The sequence below is a fragment of the Macaca thibetana genome, chromosome 13, assembly GCF_024542745.1.
Source record: "Macaca thibetana thibetana isolate TM-01 chromosome 13, ASM2454274v1, whole genome shotgun sequence".
Classification (NCBI taxonomy): Eukaryota; Metazoa; Chordata; class Mammalia; order Primates; family Cercopithecidae; genus Macaca; species Macaca thibetana.
In genome coordinates this window covers 44,205,930-44,230,631 of record NC_065590.1, presented here as the reverse complement: position 1 = coordinate 44,230,631, position 24,702 = coordinate 44,205,930, and the positions used below count along the sequence as shown (strand labels likewise).

General features: G+C 36.7%; 1 protein-coding gene across 12 annotated transcripts in view; it reads left to right on the top strand.

Annotated features, from left to right (window-relative positions):
- EHBP1 (EH domain binding protein 1) overlaps positions 1-24,702 on the top strand; it is a 363,387-nt gene that overhangs the window by 143,469 nt on the left and 195,216 nt on the right. For all 12 annotated transcript variants that reach the window (XM_050753431.1, XM_050753426.1, XM_050753429.1 and 9 more), the window contains 2 exons: positions 10,187-10,368; positions 15,087-15,226. In XM_050753431.1, the coding sequence (XP_050609388.1) occupies positions 10,187-10,368; positions 15,087-15,226 (322 nt within the window). The remainder of the gene's footprint in view (positions 1-10,186; positions 10,369-15,086; positions 15,227-24,702) is intronic.

Genomic DNA, 24,702 nt, shown 5'->3' with positions numbered 1-24,702 from the left:
CTGTGATTTGAATGTGTCCCCCAAAGTTCTTGTATTGGAAATGTAATCCCCAATGCAACAGTGTTGAGAGGAGAGAACTTTAAGAGGTGATTAGATCGTGAGGGCTCTACCCTCATGAATGGATTAATGTTATTATGGGAGTAGGTTCTTTATTGTGAGAGTGGGTTTGTTATAAAAATGAGTTTAGCCCTCTCTTTCTCTTGCTCTCATGCTTGCTTTTGGTTTTGACAAGCTCTCTTGCCCTTCCACCTTTTACCTTGGGGTAATGCAGCAAGAAACCCCTCACCAGATGCTGGCTCCTTGAGTTGGTCTTTTTAGGCTCTAGAACTGTGAGCCAACTAGGTTTTTTTTTCTTAATAAATTACCCAGTCTCTGATACTCTGTTACAGCAGCAAAAAATGGACTAAGACAGAAAATTGGTACTGAGAAGTGAGATTGTTGCTATAACAAAAACACTTGAAAATGTGAAAGTGGTTTTGAAGCTTGGTGAAAGGTAGAGGCTGGAAGAATTTGGTGAAGCAGGCTAGAAAATGCCTAGATTCCTATGAATTAGAGCATTGAGGGTAGTTTGGTGAGGGCTTAGAAGAATACAAGAGCTGTAGGGAAAGTCTAGCTCTTTTCAGAGGTTATTTCAGTTGTCATTAGGATGCCAGTAGAAATACGGACAGTAAAGGCTATTCTGAGGAGGTCTCAGAGGGAAATGAGGAAGAAGGTATTGGGACCTGGAATACAGACCGTCCTTATTATGAACTTGCGAAGAATTTGGCTAAATTATGTCTATGTCCAAGGGCTTTATAGAAGGTAAAATTTAAGAGTAATGAACTAGGATATCTGGTGGAAGAAATAACTAAGCGAAATATTCCAGGAGATGCATGGATGCTTTTCACTACATGTAGTGAGATGTGAGTGGAGAGAAATTATTTAAAGGCAGATTTATAATTAAAAGAAAAGCAGAACACAAAAAGTTGGAAAATTCATAGCCTGACCATTTGAAGAGTGAAAAGGCATCTTTAGGAGAGCAAACTAAGGGTTTAGCTAAGCAACCACTTACTAAAGAGATTAGTACATTTGCTAAAGAGAGTACAACTAGAAGGGAGCCAGGTGCTATTCATCAAGACAATGAGAGAATAACCCCACAAGCAGTTTGATTTTCCAGGCTGCCTGTCCCATCACAGGCTTAGAACTCTAGGAGGGTAGAATGACTTCAGGAGATGGGCCTGGGGTGCCCTCAACAGGCTTACTGCCCAGGGCCACCTCAGTACTCTGTTTCCTGAATTCCAGCTCAGTGGTTTTTAGCCACCCCAGCCATGGCTGTGGTTCAAGCAGGCCAAGGTACTGCTTGTGCTGCAGCTCTGCAGGACTCAATCGGTAGGCCTTGGTGGCATCCATGTGATGTTAAGTCTGCAGGCCTGTAAGAATGCAAAAACTTTGGGGGCATGGATACCTCTACCTAGATTTCAAAGGATGTCGTGGATAGCTTGGGGGCCCAGGGAGAAACTTGTTCCAGAGGTGAAGTCACCACAGAGAGTCCCCACTAGGGCAGTGTCTAGTGGAGCCATTGGAGCAAGATTACAGCAGAGAGTCCTCACCAAGGCGATACTTGCTGGAGCTGTGGGGATGAGGCCACCTGAGATACCCCAAAACTGTGAGCTACCACTGTGCAACTCCAGCCTGGGAAAGCTGCAGGCATGAAACTCCAACCCATCAGAGCTGCTGGGTGGACTGAGTCCAGCAGAGCCACAGGGGCAGGGTTGCCTGAGGGCTGTCCCTGTGGCTTTGCTCATGTGCCCCAATGTGCCTAGGATGTGGGATGTGGAGCCCGAAGCGATCATTCTTCAGCTTTAGGACTTAATGTTGTTTTCCCTGTTGGGTTTTAGACTTTCTTGAAACTAGTTACTCCTTTCTTGTTGCCTGTTTCTCTCTTTTGGAATGGGAATGTCTATCCTGTGTCTGTTCCACCATTATATTTTGGAAGTAGATGACTTGTTTAATTTCACAGGTTCACAACTGGAGTGGAATTTGCCTTATAGTGAATCATACCTTGAGTCTCACCAATATCTGCTTTAGATGAGACTCTATACTTGGACTTTTGAATTAGTGCTGGAATCGGTTAAGACTTTGGGGTTATTGGGATGGAATGAATGTATTTTGCATGTGAGAAAGACATGAATTTTGGGAGCTGTGAAGGAATGCTGTGGTTTGAATGTGTCCTCCAAAGTTCATGTGTTGGAAAAGTAATCCCCAGTACAACAGTGTTGAGAGGTGGGAACTGTATGAGGTGATAAGATCTTGAGTCCTCTGCCTTTATGAATGCATTAATTTCACCATCTTGAGAGCATGTTCTTTATTGGGAGAGTAGGTTGGCTATAAAAGCAAGTTTGGTCCCTTATTGCCTGCTGTTTTGTCATTTGGCCTTCTGCCATGGGATGACACAGCAAGAAGATTCTCACAAGATCCCGGCCCCTTGACATTGGACTTTCTGCCCTCCAGAGCTGTGAGAAATAAATTCATTTTCTTTGTAAATTACCAGTCTCTGGTATTCTGTTATAGTAGCACAAAATGGATTAACACAGCCAGCGTTGATCTACTCACATGTTCTTAGAATGCCATTAAGAATTATGTTGCCCATCACTTCATTTTGTGGTACGCTGATTCAGTAGTACTCAGAACAGAACTTAAGAGTTCTGATGGATAACGGCATGAACAGAATCAGGCACTAGACTGAGACTCTAGAAGGGTGTGGTGCTGCAAGCAGTAATTTATTATCAGGTACTTACTATTGGCCTATGGTGATGTTAAGGCATAGCATCTAAACCGACAAAACAACAAAGGCATGACATGTTGCATTGGTAATCATAGGTCCACATCTAGAGAATTCCAATAAAATAAATTTGAAACAATACTACATTGAAGACTTTAGGTCAAAGTGGGACAGGTGAACTTTGTTGTGATGGTTGTTTATAAAAATGCTCAATTCTGTTCTTATCAAATTTAAATGAAGAATTCTGCTTTTGGAAATGTGATGGGCTAGATAGCATGAATAATCCATATTGGAAAATAGCACAAAATAGGTAAAATATGAAAAAAATCTTTTAAAATGCATCCCTGAAATGGCACTTATAGATTCTATCCAAAGACATAAAACAGTAATAGTAAAAACTGAAAGGGGAAGTCCAGAAGATAAGGATTCATCATAGCTTTCCCACTGAAGGTTTCTACTGAACCTATGATTGACTGCTTTTACCTCTCCATGGAGATGTAGAAAAAGTCTAGCATCTCCCATTTCTCCAAGGTAGAAGATCTAATAAGACCCCCTTGTTGCATAAAGCTAAGATCCCAGATTTGTACTATCACTGTAAGGATGAAGAAGAAATAAACTTACTGTATAGAAATGAATGAGAAAATCTGCCACTTCTATTCTTAGCATTAGGTCAAGGCAATATCACCCTTGAAAATTTATTACCAGGAGCTAGCCCTCACATGGGTTTCATTTAAGACTATTCTTGATGTTGTGGTAAAATTTTTAATTTCATTATATTTCAACACTAGAGTATTAGTCTTTTTAATATGCCCTGTGACAAAGTGAAAAGTATGCATAAAGAAATTATGCTGCATTGCGAAGGACAAAGTTATTCAAGAAAAAGCACTATGAGATTATTTGAGTTTTGAAGTAGCCACTTTTCCTGGAACACCACTTTTTACTTGAAAAAACTAACTGTGGTTATTCACCCTTGGGTATTTGGCAAATATTTTATTGAAACAGAGCAAAGTGAGCCTGCCACTTAAAGGTAGGCAACTGAAATTATATGTCAGTGACAAAATTTGAGCTTTCAATTGAAAATTAGAGACCTTGCGATTGATAGTTTCCCAATGCTTGAAGATTTTCCTGATGGAATTGGTGAAGATACAAACAAATGTGATTTTTTATATTGCAATGTGTCAATATCTACATGATTCAGAGAATCAATATTTTTCAAATGACTATAATGTTGCAAAGTCATGCCTGGATAAAAGATTCATTCAGTATGCCTAATAGAGCAATGGATTTTAATGTAACAGAGTTTAAAAAGTTCCTTGATAAAGTTTCAGGCTCTGTGTTACCATTAGCCTTTAAGAAACTACTACTTGAGTTTTGGTATAAAATCAAATATGAAGACTTGAAATTATCTGAAAAGAGTAATTAAAATACTCCCATATTTTCCAGCTACATATCTGTGTGATACTTGATTTTTTCCTTCATGCACTTCAACCAAAACAATCTGTATCACAGATTGAATATAGGACTAGAGCTGTCTGTTAAACCAGACATTAAAGAGAGTTTAGAGAGAGATAAAGACATTGAAGAGATTTACAAAAATGTAAAATAGAGACATTCTTCTTATTATGTTATTTTGTATAGAAAGTATATTTATTCTTCATAAAACATGTTAATATATGAACTTGTTATTTTTAAATGAATGAAATATTTTCTAGATTTTTACCTTTTAGTAGAGTAAATATTGATAGATATAACCCACGTAAACAGAAGCTCTTTGAAGTTCTCAAATAAAGTGTGTAAAGGGTCTTAAGACAAAAACCCTTGAGAACTGTTAGTCTAAACTCTCCAGGTAAAAGCCAGTGATTATCAGACTGTATTAAAATTGTTTTTGGATATATGCTGTTTACAAGAGACAGTCCTAAAATAAGAGGAGGTTAAATGTCAGAAGGAGGAAGAGGAGCCTGTAAAGAAGACTGTGGCTTCGGTTAGGGGATAATCTGTGTATGGAGTTGTCATGGATTTAGCTAGTTTAAGACAGGGCTCTTTTCTCGCCTAACTCTCCTAATTCTATAATGTCTCTGGCATCTGATTTGCCCACAGTGCTTTTGGAATAGCTTTCCAAGGTGTTACTGAAGTGACTCACTGCCTTCACTCCTTTTTCCCCCGACATAAGCCAAATGAAGGAATACCTATTTTGCTCCATTTCTCCACACACACAGGGTCCCTTCTACCTGTTTATGCCCTTTCTGGCTTGGAGAAACCTCTGCCCAGCTGTACAAATGGAAACAGACTGTACAGTTATTGTTACCGCACATCTTTTTCTCCTGTTTAGGAGAGGTACAATAAAGGAATGTGCAAAAAATCTTGAACAGAAGAAACTAATGATGTAAAGGTACTTTGAAGTGTTATAAGTCCTAGAATTACACTTCATTCACTTAACAAGTATTTATTAAGCAATGGCTGTATGCTGTGGTTCTAGGGCTAGGATAAAGTGGTGAGCAAGGAAACCATATTTGCATATGTGCTCACGTAAGCTAAGGAGAAAAAGTAAAGGGGAATATGAAATATGTGTATTGGAAGTATGGTTGAAATTTTAGGTAAGGTGGGTAGAGAAGGCCTCTCTGGGAGAGTGAGTTTTAGTAAAAGACTTGAAGGAAGTGGGTGAGCTAGCCATATAATATCTATGAGAAGAACATTCCTAGTAATGGAAATAGCAAGTGCAGAGCCTCTAAGGGAGACGCATACCTGGTGCATTGGAGAAAGTAAGGAGGCCAGTATATTGGGGCAGAAAAAAAGAGCAATAGCATAGTCAATAAGATCAAAGAGCAAAGTCAGGAAGCCCTGGTGGTATAGGGCCTATCGGTCCAGTAAGGGCTTTTTGGCTTTTACTCTGGGGCAATTGAAGGCTTTTGAATAGAGGAATGAGATAATCTGGCTTTACCAGGATCATCATAGTTTCTGTGTTGGGGATAATTGCAGGGCAAAGGCAGGAGCAGCAAGATTAGTTTAAAGGATATTGCATTAATCCAGTTGAGAGAAAATACAGTATCAAGTACATATACAGTGTGCTCAAAATTGTGTAAGAGTGTGTGTGTGTTCAGAGGGAGGGGTGGTAAATTGAAAAAAGAGGTTTATTATAAGGTTTATTACTGGGAATTTTGCCCAGATTATGAGCGGCTCCTCAGCTCTTTCACTTATTCGTTCCTTGATTCGTGCACTTTAGTAAAATATTCCATGATCTCACATTTGAAAATTTCTACTCCTACTTTCCTTATCACATAGAGAATATAATAATTTGGTGCTATAAGTGATTTTACATAAAAATGCTCCTGTCATAAAAGTGGACAGCAGTATATACACAGCAGTTAAATATTTTTTAAGTACCCATGGAACATTTGTGAAAAATGCAGGTGTACCATTAAAAAACTTTTTAAATGGTATGCCTGTATAGGGCACTAACATGAATGGAACTTGCAGGCTGGAAGTTGCTCTGGTTAAGTCAGTGAGTGAGTGGTGAGTGTACAGTAATGTCCTAGGCCTTCACATTCACTCACCACTCACTCACTGACTTAACCAGAGCAACTTCCAGCCTGCAACTCCATTCATGTTAGTGCCCTATAGGCACGCCATTTAAAAAGTTTTTTAAATGGTACACCTGTATTTTTACTGCACCTTTTCCATGTTTAAATATGTTTAGATACACAAAACTTACCATTGTGTTAGAATTGCATGCAGTATTCAGTACAGTAACATGCTGTACAGGTTTGTAGCCTCAGAGCCATAGGCTATAGCCGAGATTGTGCCACTGCACTCCAGCCTGGGTGACAGAGCGGCACTCCATCTCAAAAAAGCAAAAAAAGCAAACCTGCTTCAACCCATATGTCCATCAACAATAAAATGAATAGATAAATTGTAGAAAGTTCAATTCCTGGATATCCTTGTTAACTTTCTGTCTCATTGATCTGTCTGATGTTGACAGTAGGATGTTAAAGTCTCCCATATCAGTTGAAACTCTCCAGCAGTATAAGAGAGTTTGCGTTGTTTCGCATTCTTATCAACACTTGGTAACGTCCAGCTTTACAAAATATTTGCCAATCTGAGAGTGTGAAACTGAGGCTTAGATACATGAAGAAATCTGCCAAAGATTAACCAGTGAATAAGTGCTGGTGCCACATTCGAATCCAGGTTTGTCTGATTCCAACTACAATAGGCTGTATTTCAAAGAAATGGAAATATACAGGCTAAGTCTTTTTCTGACAGTGAGAATAGTTATGAAAAATGAGTGACATTTTTAAATTAAAATAATTTTGTGTAATAACTTAGGGGAAGTGTTTCTAAAAATATGATTTTAGATTAACTGGATCAGAATCTCCTGGTAGTGGTGGTGTACTTGTGTGGAGGGGGGGATATTACTTTTCAGTAGTCAAGATTCCTAAGTCCATCTTTAGGTCTACTAATTTAGGATCTCTAGTGGTGGGATCCAGGCATTAACAGTTTTAATAATGTTTCTTAATTTTGTTTTTGGTTTTTAATAAACTTTAAAGTTTAAGAACCTTTGCTGTAGGGATTTTGAACTAATTTCAAAAATACTGCCAGATGCACATACAAACAGATATTTAAACATAGGCCCAGAGACAGATATTCAGACAGATATTCAACATTCACTTTTTTATTGACTCTTATCTCCAAACTTTCATTTTCTACTAGTTCCTCTTACTCTTTTTTCTCTCATTCTTGTTCTTTTGTCCAACCCACATATGATCTGAAGTAGCATTAGGACCCTGGCAGCAATAATAGTAATTCTCTCTAAACTGTCTCTCCCTGGCTGATCCCTAGTCCGTTTAAGAAGGACTATAGGATCCAAAAGACATACTTGTTTGAGTGCAGTCAGTTATTTCATTCCTCTTATAGAACTGATCATAGCAGTGATGTCCATCTTGGGTGGGTACAGATTTAGACTTCGTGGTTATAAAGAATGAAAATTCATTGAGTTGGGTTAGAGCTGTGAAAGATCCCCATATTTTCCCTCATTACTATTCTTCTTAAAATGTATTTTCTGAGATAGCTAATTTTAAGGAGAGAACAATGTCTGAGCTAGGTGGAGAATTACTATGAACACCACTCAAATTCCTTTTCCCGAAAGGGAGCCATTATATCAAGGACATAGTATATTAAGGACACAGACTCTAGTGAGGTCCTGTGTTAACTAATAGTGGGAATGGATATCATAGACTCAAAAGAGCTCTCTTCTACTTAGCTGATCAGACCTCAGAAAGGGCTCTTTGCATTGTTCCTAAGCAAATAATTGCTTAAGTAGTACAGCTAATTGTATTTAGAATTTAGTAGCTTTTGTTACCTATTGTTTCAAAGACACTGATTTACCAGATGCTTAAAAAACACTTTTTTTTTTTTGCCATGAACATGAGTTCAGCAGAAAAATTTTTCTGCATACTTTTTACTCTAAAAAACGGAATTGGCAGAATATGATACAAAATCTAGACTCTTGCAGAACCATTCTTAAACTAAGTTTTTAAAATTATGCTCATTTCTACATTATCTTAATTTTTATAGCTTATTTTGTTATAAAATTAAATAATTATATCAAGGGATCAATGCCATACTTTGTGAAACAGATTTGTTTAACAAAAACTGAAAATAATATGTGACAGTTTATATCTCATGCTTTCAAAACAGAGGCTTTAAATTCTATATTATATGTGGAAATTGTTAGCTATTCTAAAGGTACAATGAGAGATTATTGTTCATATCATTGTAACAAATTGATACTCTCTGATCGTACTTTTTCATTTTGCTCATTGTCAGAACCTTGGACCTTAATCTTATTCTTTGATTGACAGTAGCGACCAGGGAAAGAACACTTATATTGCTTGGTATAGTCACATCTGTTCAACTTGATTCAGTTGAGGATATTTGCATATTCTTAAGTATTTCTTCTGAGAGGGCTTAAATCCTTCTCAAGTGCTTGATGCATTTTTGAAATTCATTCATAAGGTATCTACATGCACTAATAGTTCTGTATATTATTGCTGTGCATAATCTGACAGATAAGACCACATTTTAAAATAAGGTATTCTTTAGGGATACTACATTACATTTTTACTTGTTCCGTTGGGTAGAAATATCAGGGTTTTTTTTAAAGACTGTTTTAATATTTTGATTAAATTAGTGTATCCTTATTTTAGGCAAATTTTTCAAACATAGAAGAAATAAAGATTTATTAAATAATAGTTCAAAGGTATTAATGGTAGTTTTTCTTACCTTGGTTTGAAAATTGAATAATTTTGTGGAAAATAATTATAGAACTTGAATGGATTTCTGTTTAGACTCCTTATTTTATAGAGAAGGTTACTGAGACTCAAGTTTTCTGACTTGCCCACGGTCACACAGCTTGAAAATTAAGATTTAAATTTTGGTCTTAACTCCCGTATCAGTAAACTACAAGAAATAGTGGTACATGATCTCTGATTTATATTATTTACACATTATCCTACATCTAAAATTTTCCCTTTGCCATAGAACCTGCAGAGATTATGTCTTATTCATCATATCTCCCCAGAATTTACATGATGTCTTGTACAAAGTTAATGCACAACCCGTATTTTGCTGTCCTGTTTTCATTGTTCTCCTAGGCTATTATTCTGTAAAGTATAGTTAAGAAACACAATAGGTTTAGTAATGGAATGTTAAGTACCCTTAATAGCAAATAGGTTTCATTTTGTGTTCTGTTTCTGATGAATTGGCAATAGCAGTGTTGAGAAGAATTCTTGAGATCTGCCGGAGTCAGTGATGTCTAGGCATAGGATCAGAAAGCCAACTGTTTCTTTTATGATATATGTGCTTTTATGGGAGAGAGAACTATGGACTGACACAATAAAAAAAAGGCCTGGGGAAGAAATAAGACTCAAATTACAGGATACATAGAATTCAGATATTTTAGACAAAAAAAAAAGTAGAATGCCACCAAGGCTGGAAGTTCTATAAATAATCATAGGCATTTAAAAAGGAGAAATATCATTAGGTTACATTAAATGTAATCAAAGCAAGGAAAACAACTGTTGAGTATTTGTTGATGCCTAGCCCTGTATTGGATCCTCTTCTGATAGTAACTCTGGAGTCTTTCTGTCCTAATTTTCATTCCTTGCTTCTCCTTTTCTGGTGTTTAGGGTTGTTCTAATCTTCTCTTGTTTCTGCCTGGGTTACCTCTTTCCAATTGCATATCTGCCTTACTTATAAATATAAAAGCTGTGATACAACTTCATTGTAATTTTATTTAGTTATTGTGTGATAGGAATTTAATAGGAGAAGGAAGTTTTCAATTATTTGATTTATTATTAAAATTGTACTGTAAAATATTTGACTATAAAATAACTCAAAATTACATACTTTTTTTTTTCTTTAATCTTCCAGGAATCCCCTTCTGGTCGAAGGAAAGCTCTTGCTACTAGCAGCATCAATATGAAACAGTATGCAAGCCCTATGCCAACTCAGACTGATGTCAAGTTAAAATTCAAGCCATTATCTAAAAAAGTTGTATCTGCCACTCTTCAGTTTTCATTATCTTGCATCTTCCTGAGGGAAGGAAAAGCCACGTAAGTTTCTTTTGTCAAATAACCTGCCTTACATTGTGTTTCAGTATACCATAGCTTTTGACTCAGTAGAATGGCAACAGTTGAACATCTTACAGCATACCAATCATTTTTGCCATTCTTTGTTTCAGAGGCTGAGTTAAGGGAACTCCTTGTTACTTATAAGTAGTCTCTTGACTCCAGAGAATGTACAGTAATATAAAAGTGATCACAGCTGGTTTCAAAATTTAAATTGAATATTTTAGGATATTATAAGTGTTTTATATTTCAGTGTCTTCAGTGTAGTAGTGTGTACTCTGAAGTACACACAGTTCAATGTGTAGAACTGTTTGATGCAATTGAGACATGAGAGGAACCCAAAACGAAAAGTTTAGGATAAAAGGGATGAAATAATTAAGGGAACTGTTGCCAAATCATATTCCTTGGCTCAACCTTCCAAAAATTATGTAGGAAGGTACAGTTAGAAAATGATGGTAATCATTTTCTTTTCAAAAATCACTTTTTAAGCACTGAGTCAGCATTGCACAAAGATTTCTAGATTCAGTTCTAGTCTCTTCAAAGAGTAAAACTCTAATGTGACAAAATGAGGTGAACATAGCTACAAAAGGGGGAAAAAAGTAAGATTCACCCTAGTTATTGCATACAATCAAGTCAGGGGTAAGTGAATGTTACGGGTGTTGTGAAAGGGTTCGTACCTGAGTGGAGTGGAAGATGAAGAAACAGGAGAAATGGAAATTCTATACCTAGACTTAAAAGGTGAGGGGAAAGAGATAGCTGTGAACATTTTAGCTAATCTGAATCACAGTTCTGAATGTATTTGACCTATTGGAATGTGGTTACTATAATTGGCTGTGTCTACATGACTGATTAGACTGGATTTTGTGCGTCAGTCAAATGAGATGTTTGAACACTCATCTACATGTCAACACATGACTTGTTAGATAACAGTAAGCCTCCTCTCTGGAAAGTTGGATTCTAAGCCAGTGTGGTAGGGAGACAGTGCAGAATGGAAGCATCGTAGTCTTTCGTCTCAGGACCTTAAATTATAGACTTAAATACTGAGTAATTAAAAATAAAGTTCTTACGCTGAAGTTTAAGCCAAAATAAAAGGAAAGGAAACACAGGAAGAAGAGAAACAAATTCAGAGAAGATCTTTTGAGGGTGGACTTCCTTCCACTGGGCAAAAGCTGTAAGTGAATCAGCACCATTCATGGGAATCTGGATGAGAAGAAATTCAGCCAAACCAAATGTCTCAATTTGAATTGAAAAGGAATTCTTTCCGGACACCCTAAACTCCCTCTCTACCTCTTTCTTCTTTGCCTTTTTACCTTCCCCAAAGAAAAATATTCAGGGTTAAAATATGAGGAAATTAAAGTGGTATGAAATTAAGCAAGTTAACTTTTTTTTATTTTTATTTTTTGGAGACAGAATCTCACTCTGTCACCCAGGCTGGAGTGCAGTGGCACGATCTTGGCTCACTGCAACCTCCACCTCCTGGGTTCAAGCGATTCTCCTGCCTCAGCCTCCTGAGTAGCTGGCATTACAGGTGTGCACCACCACACCTGGCTAATTTTTTATATTTTTGGTAGAGGCGGGGTTTCACCATGTTGGCCAGGCTGGTCTCGAACTCTTGACCTTAAGTGATCCACCCGCCTCGGCCTCCCAAAGTGTTGGGATTACAGGTGTGAACCACTGCGCCCAACAAGCAAGTTAACATTTTAAGAATGACATTTTGAAATTGTCTCCTGTTGATAAGAGAGCAATTTGTAAGACATTCACATAAGGTAATACAACTTTTTTGCTCGTGAAAACTTTGTGTCACTAAATTTATTTTTAAAAGGGTAAATGACTTTGTTAACTCTAAGGCTTATATGACATAAGATGCAAAGAATTTTTAAAAACCAGTTTAGTCTGTAAAGCCATACTATATTTAGAAGATAATGGCATATTAAGCATTACTTTACAAAGAAACAGTATCTTAATTTGACTTTCTGAATTTGGGGGAGGTGTAGCAAAGTAAAAATTAATTTGTAAATAATAGATACATATTTCATTCACTGTAGTTTATTTGAAATTTAAGGTGAAAATAATACATGATGAAAATATAAATGATTTGACTTTTAGAATACTTAATGTAAAGTTTATAAATTTATACTTAAAATACTTAAAACATTTTAAAAAGTTTATATTTATCAAATACATGGTATTTAACTTACAGTCAGCCAAGGTAATTTTTTTATCTTGTAACTCTTAAAACTGTTTGACTGTGTTTTTAAAGCGCTTTTCCTGATGTAAGAGTTTCTTCACTTTTGGGAGGTTATGGCCCTGTTGGAAAAACAATGCACATTTAAACAAGATTTAAGTGTGATTTACAGGGGTTTACCACTTTGTTTCCCTCCTACACACAAACTCAAAAGCCTACATGGACTTCAGATTTAAAATCTTGTTCTAATTCATTTGGGAAGTTTGAGTACTTTAAACTCTAGATCTTATCTGATTTGCAAACTGTCTCGCTGTTTTTTGAAACAAGTTTTTGTTTCCAGACTTAATGCTCAGGAAACCGTACTTTAATTCCTTGAAGAAAATTTTAGGCAAGGCACAGTGGTTCACACCTGTAATCCCAACACTTTGGGAGCCTGAGGTGGGAGAATCACTTGAGCCCAGGAGTTTGAGACCAGCCTGAACCACAATGGCAAGACCCCCTCTCTACAAAAATTTTAAAAATTAGCTGGGCATGGTGCTCCACGCCTGGGGTCCCAGCTAATCAGGAGGCTAAGGTGGGATAATTGCTTGAGTCCAGGAGGATGCAGTGAGCCATGTTCACACTGCTGCACTCCAGCCAGCCTGGCTTATAGAGTGAGACCGTGTCTGAAAAAAAAAGAAAAGAATATTTTAGTCTTCCATATATATCTACAGCACAGAATTGAACTAATTCCTAACCAGTTAATTTTTTTATTATTATTTTATTTCAATCATTACGGGGAAACAGGTGGTGTTTGGTTGCATAGGAAAGTTCTTTAGTGATGATTTCTGAGATATTGGTGCACCCATCTCTTGAGCAGTGTACACGGTACTCAGTATGTAGTCTTTTATCCCTCACACCCCTCCCACTCTTCCCCGCAAGTCTCCAAAGTCCATTATATTATTACTATGCTTTTGCATCCTCGTAGCTGAGCTGCTACTTAAACGTGAGAACATACGATGTTTGGTTTTTCATTCCTGAGTTACTTCACTTAGAATAGTGTTCTCCATTCCATCCAGGTTGCTGCAAATGCCATTATTTTGTTCCTTTTTAAGGCTGAGGAGTATTCCATGTTTTTTTTTTTTTTTTTTTGTGTGTGTGTATATATATATGTATATATATAGGAGTAGTCCATGCTGTGTGTGTGTATATATATACACACACACCACATTTTCCTTATCCGCTCATTGGTCAATGGGCTTTTAGGCTGGTTCCATATTTTTGCAATTGCAAATTATGCCACTATAAACATTGCATGTGCAAGTATCTTTTTCCTGTAATAACTTATTTTTTTCTGGGTAGATACCCTGCAGTGGGATTCCTGGATCAGACAGTAGTTCTGCTTTTAATTCTTTAAGGAATCTCCATACTGTTTTTCATAGTGGTTGTACCAGTTTACATTCTTACTAGCAGTGTAAAACTGTTCTCTTTTCATCACATCCATGCCAACATCTGTTTTGTTTTATTCTTAAATTATGGCCACTATTGCAGGAGTAATGTGGTATCTCGCTGTGGTTTTGATTTGCATTTCCCTGATGATTAGTGATGTTGAGCGTTTTCTCATGTTTGTTGGTCATTTGTATATCTTCTTTTCTTTTTCTTTCTATTTTTTTTTTAGACAGAGTCTCACTCTGTCGCCCAGGCTGGAGTGTAGTAGCGCATTCTTGGCTCACTGCATCTTCTGCCTCCTGGGTTCAAGTGATTCTCCTGCCTTAGCCTCCTGAGTAGCTTGGATTACAGGCGCAAGCTGCCATGTCCAGCTAATTTTTGTTTTTTTAGTAGAGACGGTATTTCACCATGTTGGTCAGTCTGGTGTTGAACTCCTGACCTTGTGAGCGCCCACCTCGGCCTCCCAAAGTGCTGGGATTACAGGCGTGAGCCACCACGCCCAGTTGGTATATCTTCTTACAAGAATTGTCTATTCATGTCCTTAGCCCACTTTTTGATGGGATTATTTCATTTTTTTTCTTGCTGATTTGTTTGACTTCCTTGTGGATTTTGGATATTAGTCCTTTGTTGGATGCATAGTTTGTGAATATTTTCTCCTACTCTGTGAGTTGTCTGTTTATTCTGCTGATGATTTCTTTTGCTGTGCAGAAGCTTTTTAGTTTAATAAGGTCCCATCTATTTGTTTTTGTTGCATTTGCTTTGGGGTTCTTGGTCATGAACTCTTTGCTTAAGTCAATACCTAGAAGACTTTTCCAATGTTATCTTCTAGAATATTTATGGTTTCAGGTTTAGATTTAAGTCTTTGATCTAACCAGTTAATTTTTAATCTTATTAGCTCTTTACTAATTAAGCATGCCATTTAAAAATTAATGAATATGAGTATTTAGATTTTTCAATATTCTTGTACAACTGATGAGAAAGACTTATTGACATACCTTATAGAAAGAAGGAATTTATTATTTTCTTAAGAACCATCATTTTTCTAACTGTCGTTTAATACAATGTGTTATATTTTGAATCACTGATGTAGAGACGAAGACATGCAAAGTTTGGCTAGTTTGATGAGTATGAAGCAGGCCGACATTGGCAATTTAGATGACTTTGAAGAAGATAATGAAGACGATGATGAGAACAGAGTGAACCAAGAAGAAAAGGCAGCTAAAATTACAGGTTGGTTTTATTAGCATTAAACTAAAAGTCTGTCTTTTGTTGCAGAGTTCAAAAACTCATTCTCATTTCCCAGGAAAAAACAATTCTACTTATTAGGGTTTTTTTTTTTTCTTTAAGCTTTTCTGCAATAAAATATACCATACAGTTCTCTGAAAACTTTCCATGCTGTTTATAATAGATTTTAGCAGTTTGAGATCAAGTACAAGGATGGTCAGAATAACAAAAAACAATATTGAATTATAGTACAAAGCAACCTAAATCTGGCCATACTTATTTTGTCAATGTGTGGATGAAACCTGTGTAAGTAAAGATCAGCCTGTAAAGGATAATAGGACACAATAAGGAGATGGATTGGCCAGCTTCTTCTGTTTCATATTCATTTATTTACTTGAATTATGTGGACATTCTGTTTTTGAATTTATATATCTTATGTATCCTGGTATTGAAGCTTCTATGCAGGTGTTCCTTCAAGCTGGTTTGATCAAGCTAGGAAGATGTTAAGTGGTTAGAACTTTTTATTAATTGGTCAATAAATATTTATTGACAATTTGGCTATCACACTTAAGAAATTGATGTTATACTTCTATTATTGCAGTGAAAGTTAAGCACAATTTACATATTCTTTTAGTTAATTAATTGCTCTAAATTTCTGAATTGATGTCCCTTCACTTCTGTCATCTGTTTACCTCTTGGTGATTTTTTCAAATTCATTTGGGCACTTTGTCACTCATCTTTTGGTTCTGCCTCAACTCCTGCTATCATGTGGGGGATTTCCATTTACCCCATGGATCACTCATTTAACTACTCAGCTAAAAAGTTCTGTGACTTCCTTGACTCTGATGACCTTCACTTCCATTCCACAACAAGAAATCTATCATAAGGAACTGCTCAGACTTGTGTGTAAAATTAGATGTTTTTTCATGTGTAAATTTTATTGTTTTCTAATTTGTGATTGCAGTTTTGATTTATTATTTGGCCCAACCATGTTTTGGAGAGTGTGTTTTACCATGTGCTTTATTTGTTTCTAGTTTGTTTGCTTATTCATTCAAATAAAATTCAAAAGTCTCTTGAATCTCAAATGTTTTAAGAATTGTATTGAGGTTTTTTTATTTGTAGTCTAGATATATGATTTATACATTTTCTTTTCTTTTCTTTTTTTTTTTTTTTTTTTTTTTTGAGGTGGAGTCTTGCTCTGTCGCCCAGGCAGGAGTGCAGTGGCGCAATCTCGGCTCATCGCAAGCTCCGCCTCCCGGGTTCACGCCATTCTCCTGCCTCAGCCTCCCGAGTAGCTGGGACTACAGGCGCCTGCCACCACACCCAGCTAATCTTTTTGTATTTTTAGTAGAGATGGGGGTTTCACCGTGTTAGTCAGCATGGTCTCGATCTCCTGACCTTGTGATCCGCCCGTCTTGGCCTCCCAAAGTGCTGGGATTACAGGCGTGAGCCACTGCACCCGGCTACATTTTCTATAAATATATTTTTACATGTATATTCTATTTGTTGCATTCATCATTAGAATCAACTTTTCGTTACAGGTATAGCTTGTTTTACTGAACTTTGCTTTATTGCACTTCATAGATTTTTTTTTTTTTTAACAAATTGAAGATTTTTGGCAACCCTGCATTGAGCAAGTCTATCAGCTTAGTCTATCAGTCTTACCAGCAGCATGTGCTCACTTTGTTTCTCTGTGTCTCTGTGTCAGTTTGATAACTTTTGCAATATTTCACACTTTGTCATTATTGTTATATCTGTTATGGTGATCTGTGACCAATGATCTTTGATGTTAATATTGTTATTATTTTGAGGTGCCATGAATTGCACCCATATAAGACAGCAAACTTAATCAAGTGTGTTCTGACTGCTCCACCAACTAACTGTTCCCTGTCTCTATTCCTCTCCTTGGGCCTCCTAATTCCCTGAGACATAACAATGTTGAAATTAGGCTAGTTAATAACCCTGCAATGCCTGTGGGTGTTTAAGTGAAAGGAAGAGTTGCATGTCTTTCCCTTTAAATAAAAAGCTAGAAATTATTAAGCTTTGTGAGGGAGGCATGTCTAAACCAAAGATAGGCCAAATGCAAAGGCCTCTTGTGCTAAACAGTTAAACAAGTTGTGAATGCAAAGAAAAAATTCTAGAAGGAAATTAAAAGTTCTACCCCAGTGAACACATGGAAGATTTAAAAAATGTATAAAGCCTTATTGCCGATACAGAGAAAGCTTTAATGGTCTGGATAGAATATCAAACCAGCCATAGCATTCCCTTAAGCCAAAGCCTAATCCAGAGCAAGGCCCTAACTCTGTTCAATTCTGTGAAGGCTGAGAAAGGCGAGGAAGCTGCAGAAGAAAAGTTTGAAGCTAGCACAGGTTGGTTCATGAGGTTTAAGGAAAGAACTCATGTCCATAACATGAAAGTGTGAAGTAAAGCAGTAAATGCTGGTATAGAAACTGCAGCAGGTTATCCAGAAGATCTAACCAAGATGATTGATGAAGCTGGCTACATAAAAACACAGATTTTACATATAGACAATACAGCCCTCTATTGGAAGAAGATGCCATCTAGGAATTTCATAGCTAGAAAGGCAAAGTCTAACACCTGGCTGCAGAGCCTCAAAGCTTCAAATGGCAAGTTGACTCTCTTGTTAGCACATCTTTTTATAGCATGGTTTACTGAATATTTTAAATCCATTGTTGAGATCTGCTGTACAGAAAAAAGATGCTTTCCAAAATATTACTACTCATTCCTTTTTAGCATGCTCCCTAAAAAAGCAACACCGCTGCTCATTGACAGCGTACCTGGTTGCCCAAGAGCTGTGATGGAGATGTACAAAGAGATTAGTGTTGTTTCTACAGCACATAGTTCAAGGAGTAATTTTGGCTTTCAAGCCTTATTATTTAAGAAATACATTTTGTAAGGTGTAGCTGTAATAGTTAGTGATTCCTCTGATGATCTAGGCCAGGTAAATTGAAAACCTCTTGGAAAGGACTCACAGTTCTAGATACCATTAAGAATTTTGTGATTCATGGGAAGAGGTCAAAATGTCAACATCAACAGGAGTTTGGAAGACGGAAGAGGCTGATTTTGATCCTCATGGCAGACTTTGAGGGTTTCAAGACTTCAGTGGAGGAAGTAATTCAGTTGTGGTGGAAAAATAGCAAGAGGACCAGCATTAGAGGTGGAGCTTAAGGATATAACTGAATTGCTGCAATCTCATGATAAAACTTGAATGGATGAGGAGTTGCTTCTCTGGATGAACAAAGAAAGTAGCTTCTTGACATGGAACCTACTTCTGGTGAAGGTGCTGGGAACGTTGTTGAAATGACAACAAACGATTTAGAATATCACATCAACTTTGATAAAGTAGTGGCAGTGTTTGAGAGGATTTATTTCAATTTAGAAAGAAGCTCTACTATGGGTAAAATGTCAAACAGCATTGCACGCTACAGAGAAATTTTTAATGAAAGGAGGATTCAACTGTTTGCTGTCTTATATTAAGAAATGGCAACAAGTATTTTAAGGAATTACCCAACCTTCAGCAACCACCACCCTGATTAATCAGTAGCCATCAACATCAAGGCGGACCCACCAACACCAAAAAGATCATCACTCACTCAAGGCTCAGATGATTGTTAGCATTTTTTAATTAAGGTATATATGTTGTTGTTAGGCATAATGCTATTGCACACTTAATAGACTATAGTATAAATATAACTTTTATATGCATTGGGAAACCAAAAAGTTTTTGTGACTTGCTTTATTGCAATATTCGCTTTATTGTAGTGGTCTGGAACCAGACTAGCAATATGTCTGAGATTGTACCTGTACAGTTGAGGCTGAAACAGCATGGATTGAACTACATGGGTCCACCTATACATGATGTTTTTTCAACCAAACACATGGAAAATGCGGTATTCACAGTGTACAAAACCTACATACATATGGAGGGCCCACTTTTCATATATGTGGGTTCTGAAGGGCCTGCTTTGGGACTTGATGTATGGATTCTGGTATAGACAGGGTTCCTGGAAGCAAACCTCCATCTGTGCCAAGGAATGACTGTATATATATAGTTTATTTTTTAAAGACAGAAAACTTCACTGCCAAATTATTTATTCTATAAAAGTTTATTATCTTAAAGCCTCATAATTTGTATCGGTTTGCCCCATTTAATGCCTCTTGCCTTGAAATTTTGCCTGTTGATATTTGTAAACAATGGTTTTTTTAGATTTTTATTTTCTTGGCATATTTGTCACTTGATTTTTAACCTATCTGTGTTATTTTAAGTGCTTCTTTTATATACAGCATTTGGTTGATTTAACTTTATAGGCTTTGCCCTTCAATATTATATTTCTTGATAACTGATATACTTACGTGTATTTATATTACTTTATTTATACTTTTATTTTGGGGCCTTTTCTTATTTTTTCCACCTATCCCTTACATGTTGCTTTTCTTAGATTTTCTGTTTTTAAACATGTTTCATAGAGTAACTTAGAAGGTATATAACCTATTTTCATTTTAGGCTAGCATTCTCTCTAATAAATAAATAAGCCAGACAGAAAAATGAGTAAACTTTTATTTCTCTACTTACATTAAAAATAAAGCAAAATTTATTGACTCTTCTTGTAGAATGAGAGATGCAGTCTGATTCTCTTCTTAACTTTATTTAAACCCTTCCCTCCAACCCCTATTGGCTTTTATGTTTATTTCAATAACATTTTGCTAATTCTTTTCAATAGTATATACTGACATTTGCATTGTATTTTATGATGATATCAGCAACAATTTTTTAAATGTGATATCTTTCCCGTCTTTGAGTTTTGGTCTCTTCTCTTCTCTTCTCTTCTCTTCTCTTCTCTTCTCTTTTCTTCTCTTCTCTTCTCTTCTCTTCTCTTCTGTCTTCTCTTCTCTTGTCTTTTCTTTCTTTCTTTTTCTTTCCTTTCTTTCTTGTTTTGGTTATTTGGCTCTCTGGAGTATTTCCAGAAGAATAAGTGGGTGTCTTTCCCCTAGTACTACCAATCACCTTCTAACTTGTCTTAGTTTGCTTGGGCTGCTGTAACGAAATACCTTAGGTTGGGTAATTTGTAATCAACAGAAATTTATTACACACAGTTTTGGAAGATGGGAAATCCAAGATGAAGGAGCCTGCAGATTTGTTATCTTGTGAGAGTCTGTTCCATGTAGATGGTGCCCTGTGTGTGCCTTCATGTGAAGGAACAGCAAAGAAGAGGACAAGGGACAAACTTGCTCCCTCAAAGCCTTTTTTTTTTTTTTTTTTTTTGAGACAAAGTCTCACTTTGTTGCTCAGGCTGGAGTGTGGTGGCGCAGTCTGGGCTCACTGTAACTTCTACCTCCCAGGTTCAAGGGATTCTCCTGCCTCAGCCTCCCCAGTAGCTGGGATCACAGGTGTGTGCCACCACACTCAGCTAATATTTGTATTTTTAGTTGAGATGGGGTTTAACCATGTTGGCCAGGCTGGTCTTGAACTCCTGACCTCAGGTGATCCACCTGCCTTGACCTCCCAAAGTGCTGGGGTTATAGGCATGAGCCACTGCGCCCGGTCCTCAAAGCCTTTTATAACGGCAATAGTATTATCCATGAGAGCAGAGCCCACATGAACTAATGACCTCTCTGTAAGCTCCACCTCCTAATGCCTTCACCTTAGGTATTAAATTCCAACATAGGAATTTTGGGGGGACATCAGCATTCAGACCATAATATACCTATCCTTCAAAATTTAATTCACTTGTCACATACTCTGAGAAGCCTTTGATGTCCCCTCCCTCTTAAGCTTGACCATTCCATCCTTTATGCTACTACCATATACAAATGTAGGCATTTTCCTATAGACTGAGTTTTTACAGTTCCAGTGGGATATTAATTGGATCTTTTTAGTTAGAGAATATGGTTTGTTATTTGTAGATGGCTTTTGATTAAAACTAAATCTCAATTAGATACGGGTACTCTTAAGTAGGAATTTTTTAAACCACACATTTGCAGTTGTTTTGAGCAGTACTGTGCTATTTTGATCACAGCCATGGGAGAAAAAATGACAATATATTACAATTTCTACACTACTATTGAAAGGAAGAGTAAGAGAACAGTAGTGTTTTGAGGGAAATATAGATTCAATGATTCAATAATTATTAGATTTCATAGCTAAACCTTTGTTGATTAAACATACGCTATTCCTTATTTTCTAAAATTCCTGCAAGAGCAGTAATTTTCTGTTAGACAGTTTAAAATTCTCTGAACCTAATTGAAGAAATTGTTTTGAGGCAACTTTGGATGCCTGTGTTTTGTGTTATTTACATTTTTTATATTTTATGAAATTCCCTGAAAGTAGAAACTCTGTTCTAATCATTTTTTCATCTCTAGGTTCCAGCACATTATCTGGAACATGTTAGGAATTAAATATATGTTAACTGAAAGGCCATAGTGAATGAATGAAACTTCATTCCCTCTGGCTTATCTTATTCCATTTGACATTTAATCACATACTACGTTGTACAGGGTAGAGTGGTTCCATTTTGTAGAAGGAATATGCACACATAATTCAAAGCTCAGTAATTCAAAACTAATTTTCTAAAAAGAATGAATGCAAATTGTGTGTTGAAGAAGAAGGGGCGGTGGGGCAGTGGGTGCCTAGATGTAGGTTCTAAGTCCTAACAAATTCACAAGCATTGTAGCATAGTTTTGATTTGATATTACAGTTTTTTTCTTGTCATTTTCTATTATGTTTGCAGAGTATGGTAACCTAAATTAATAGCACAGCATTATGGCAGTTGTTTGACTTCTGTAGTTGCATTTTTTAGCACATGTAAATCCCATTCCAAAGTTACTAACTTTCAGGGATATTTTTTTTTAGCAACAGCACGACCACTTTAAAAGTATTTGAGTGAAGTAGTTTTAGCATAATAAAAAGTTTATTGAAATTTAACAGCATTAATGTTAAAATAATAGCTCAAGAGAACAAAATGGACGTATTTTATAAATATGGTTACAAATAAAGTATGGTAAGTATTTTTATTTACCGGCAAAAGTGGCAATAGCTTAAACACAGTTTATATGAACTCTTCCTTCCAAGTTTGAAATTGTTATTGACACAATTTTTATGGCGGAAGGAATTATTATTTTAAATTGTTCCTGTTAATTATATCTTAATATTGCAATCTAAATGCATAAAGTGCAATTGTATTATATCACTAAAATTATGTTGAATGTATTATTTCTCCAATAAAGCTCAAAATTTCTTGAGGGAACAGACTGTTAACAATTGTGTACCTCTTAGATTGACACCTCACGGTTATTCATGTAGTGAGTAATTTCTTATGGAAAGTTGCTGTTAAATCAGCAGTATTTGACAAAACATATCCTCCAAAATTACAGTCTTTGCTGGGAGGTGACAGTAAATCCATGGTATCTGTACTTGCACTGATCAAAACTCCCTACACTATCCTGAGACAGACTCCCCTGCTAAATAGATACATATTTGGGACTAGCTCTCAGGCAGGAACCATTTATTGATGCTGTTTCTATAGATACATTTTACTGAGGTGTAGCACCAGTGAATAGGCAGGAGAATTTTGAATTACAGTTGGAAAAATCACTGAAATGTAGCAGGAGTGATAGACCTTGGAGTTGCAGAAAAAATGCCTTTTAATAGAAAGTTTGCTGCAGCCAGTAGCAGAAATTATTAAACCATATGGTTTCAGAACAATAAATGCCTCCATCTGTATGGCAGTCACACAATGCTTGAAGCACTATTTGGCAATATGATCATCTTTGGAATTCATGTTGAATTTCTGAATATACACCAACAGGAAGAAAAATAAAGACCCCTGTTTTTATAAAGACAAGGCCCTGTTGAATACGTCACAAAAAATCAAGTTCAACTGAAGCAGTTTACAGCAAGCATTGTTAAGAGAACTCAGACATTATGAGGCTCCCGAAAGACCCCTGATATTCTTAAAGTTTGTTGTGTTGCAAAGATCACCATGGAGTCTACCTAAAATCAGCCGGACATTCAGATTCATTCACATGACCTACTTAGCTCAAACAGTATTAGATTCACTTAAAAGGATATTGGATAGGAAACACAGTATGCCAGCAGGGTATTCCTTTTTCACCAGTCTTCACAGCAATCTGAATACTATTGTTTATCCCCTACCACCAAATGACAACTTGGGTACAAGATTCACATAGTTAGGAGCAGGGATTGCCTTGCCTTAAAATCGCCATGCAGCACAAGAGCAGATATCTTTTTTTTTTCCTTTTAATACCCAAACTGGTGAGCAGATACCTTTGTACAAGTTTCATGGATACAGTTTCCAAGGTTCCTATAAGGGACATGCACATTTATAAGAGTCTCCACATTCAGAGAAGCTAAAACCTGTGGCCTTACACCAGCTATATAGTTCATTCAGAATCTTCCCATCCAGATGCAATTTGTCAATCAGGTTTAATTTTTACCATAAGCAATGTTGCCTGGTGTTTGTTAATCCTTTTCCCATAGTCGATAAAGTTAATTTGGGAGAAGGAAGAGAGAGTGACGTATTGGCTACCTTCAGGGAACAAAATCTAACAGCACAGATGGTAGTAGGGGAGATACCAGTTACATATTGAGGAGCTAAAGTTGATGATGGTATGACTCAGCCCTCTGAGATTAAATTCTACTTACTACGGCTATGAATGGAGATAAGTAGGTATCCTACCTTTTATTAGAAGGTTCCTTAAAGTAAATATGGGACTCTGGTCAGGGAGTAGGAACATTAATTTGCTTCTGGTTTTTACCTGGCATCCACCCACCAGTACCTAGGCATCTCATGAACAAAATCATAGGATTGTTGTGGGCTCAATTAAAAAAAAAAAAAAATTAGCCAGGCTTGGTGGCATGCACTTGTAGTCCTAGCTACTTGGAGGTTGAGGTGAGAGGATTGCCTTAGCCAAAAAAAATTTGTTTAAATAAAAATTAATTAAAATGGCCACCTATTTTGGAGGTCGGTTAAAAGGATGAGAATATCTGGAAAACTCCTTCTGTTATTTAGTCACTAAGGTTGGGAATAGGAGGAAAGCAGAGAAGTAGGGCAATTCTGATCCCTTGAGCGAATAAGTTTATAAGGTATCATAGCTACCTTATTTTTAAAAGAGTTTGAAACCCTCGAATGAGAGACTGAAGTCATCAGGAGTATATCTTCGCAGTCTTTAGAACTCAAATATGTCAATTCAGAGAATAGTAACAGTAGCAGAAAACACAGGCTACAAATTCAGCTTACTTTCTGTGTCATTCTTAAATGCTAGTGCTGCTTTATTTGTACTTATGACACTAAACATAATCTACCTTCCTCCACCCCTGAGTCTCTGGGAGAGTTCTGCTGATACTGAGAACCCATCTTGACAGGGCTTGGATGGGAGTGAGGGCTCTAAAATAGAAGTCAGAAGCCTTCAAATATTTAAGGGAGGAGCCAGGAGATGATTAA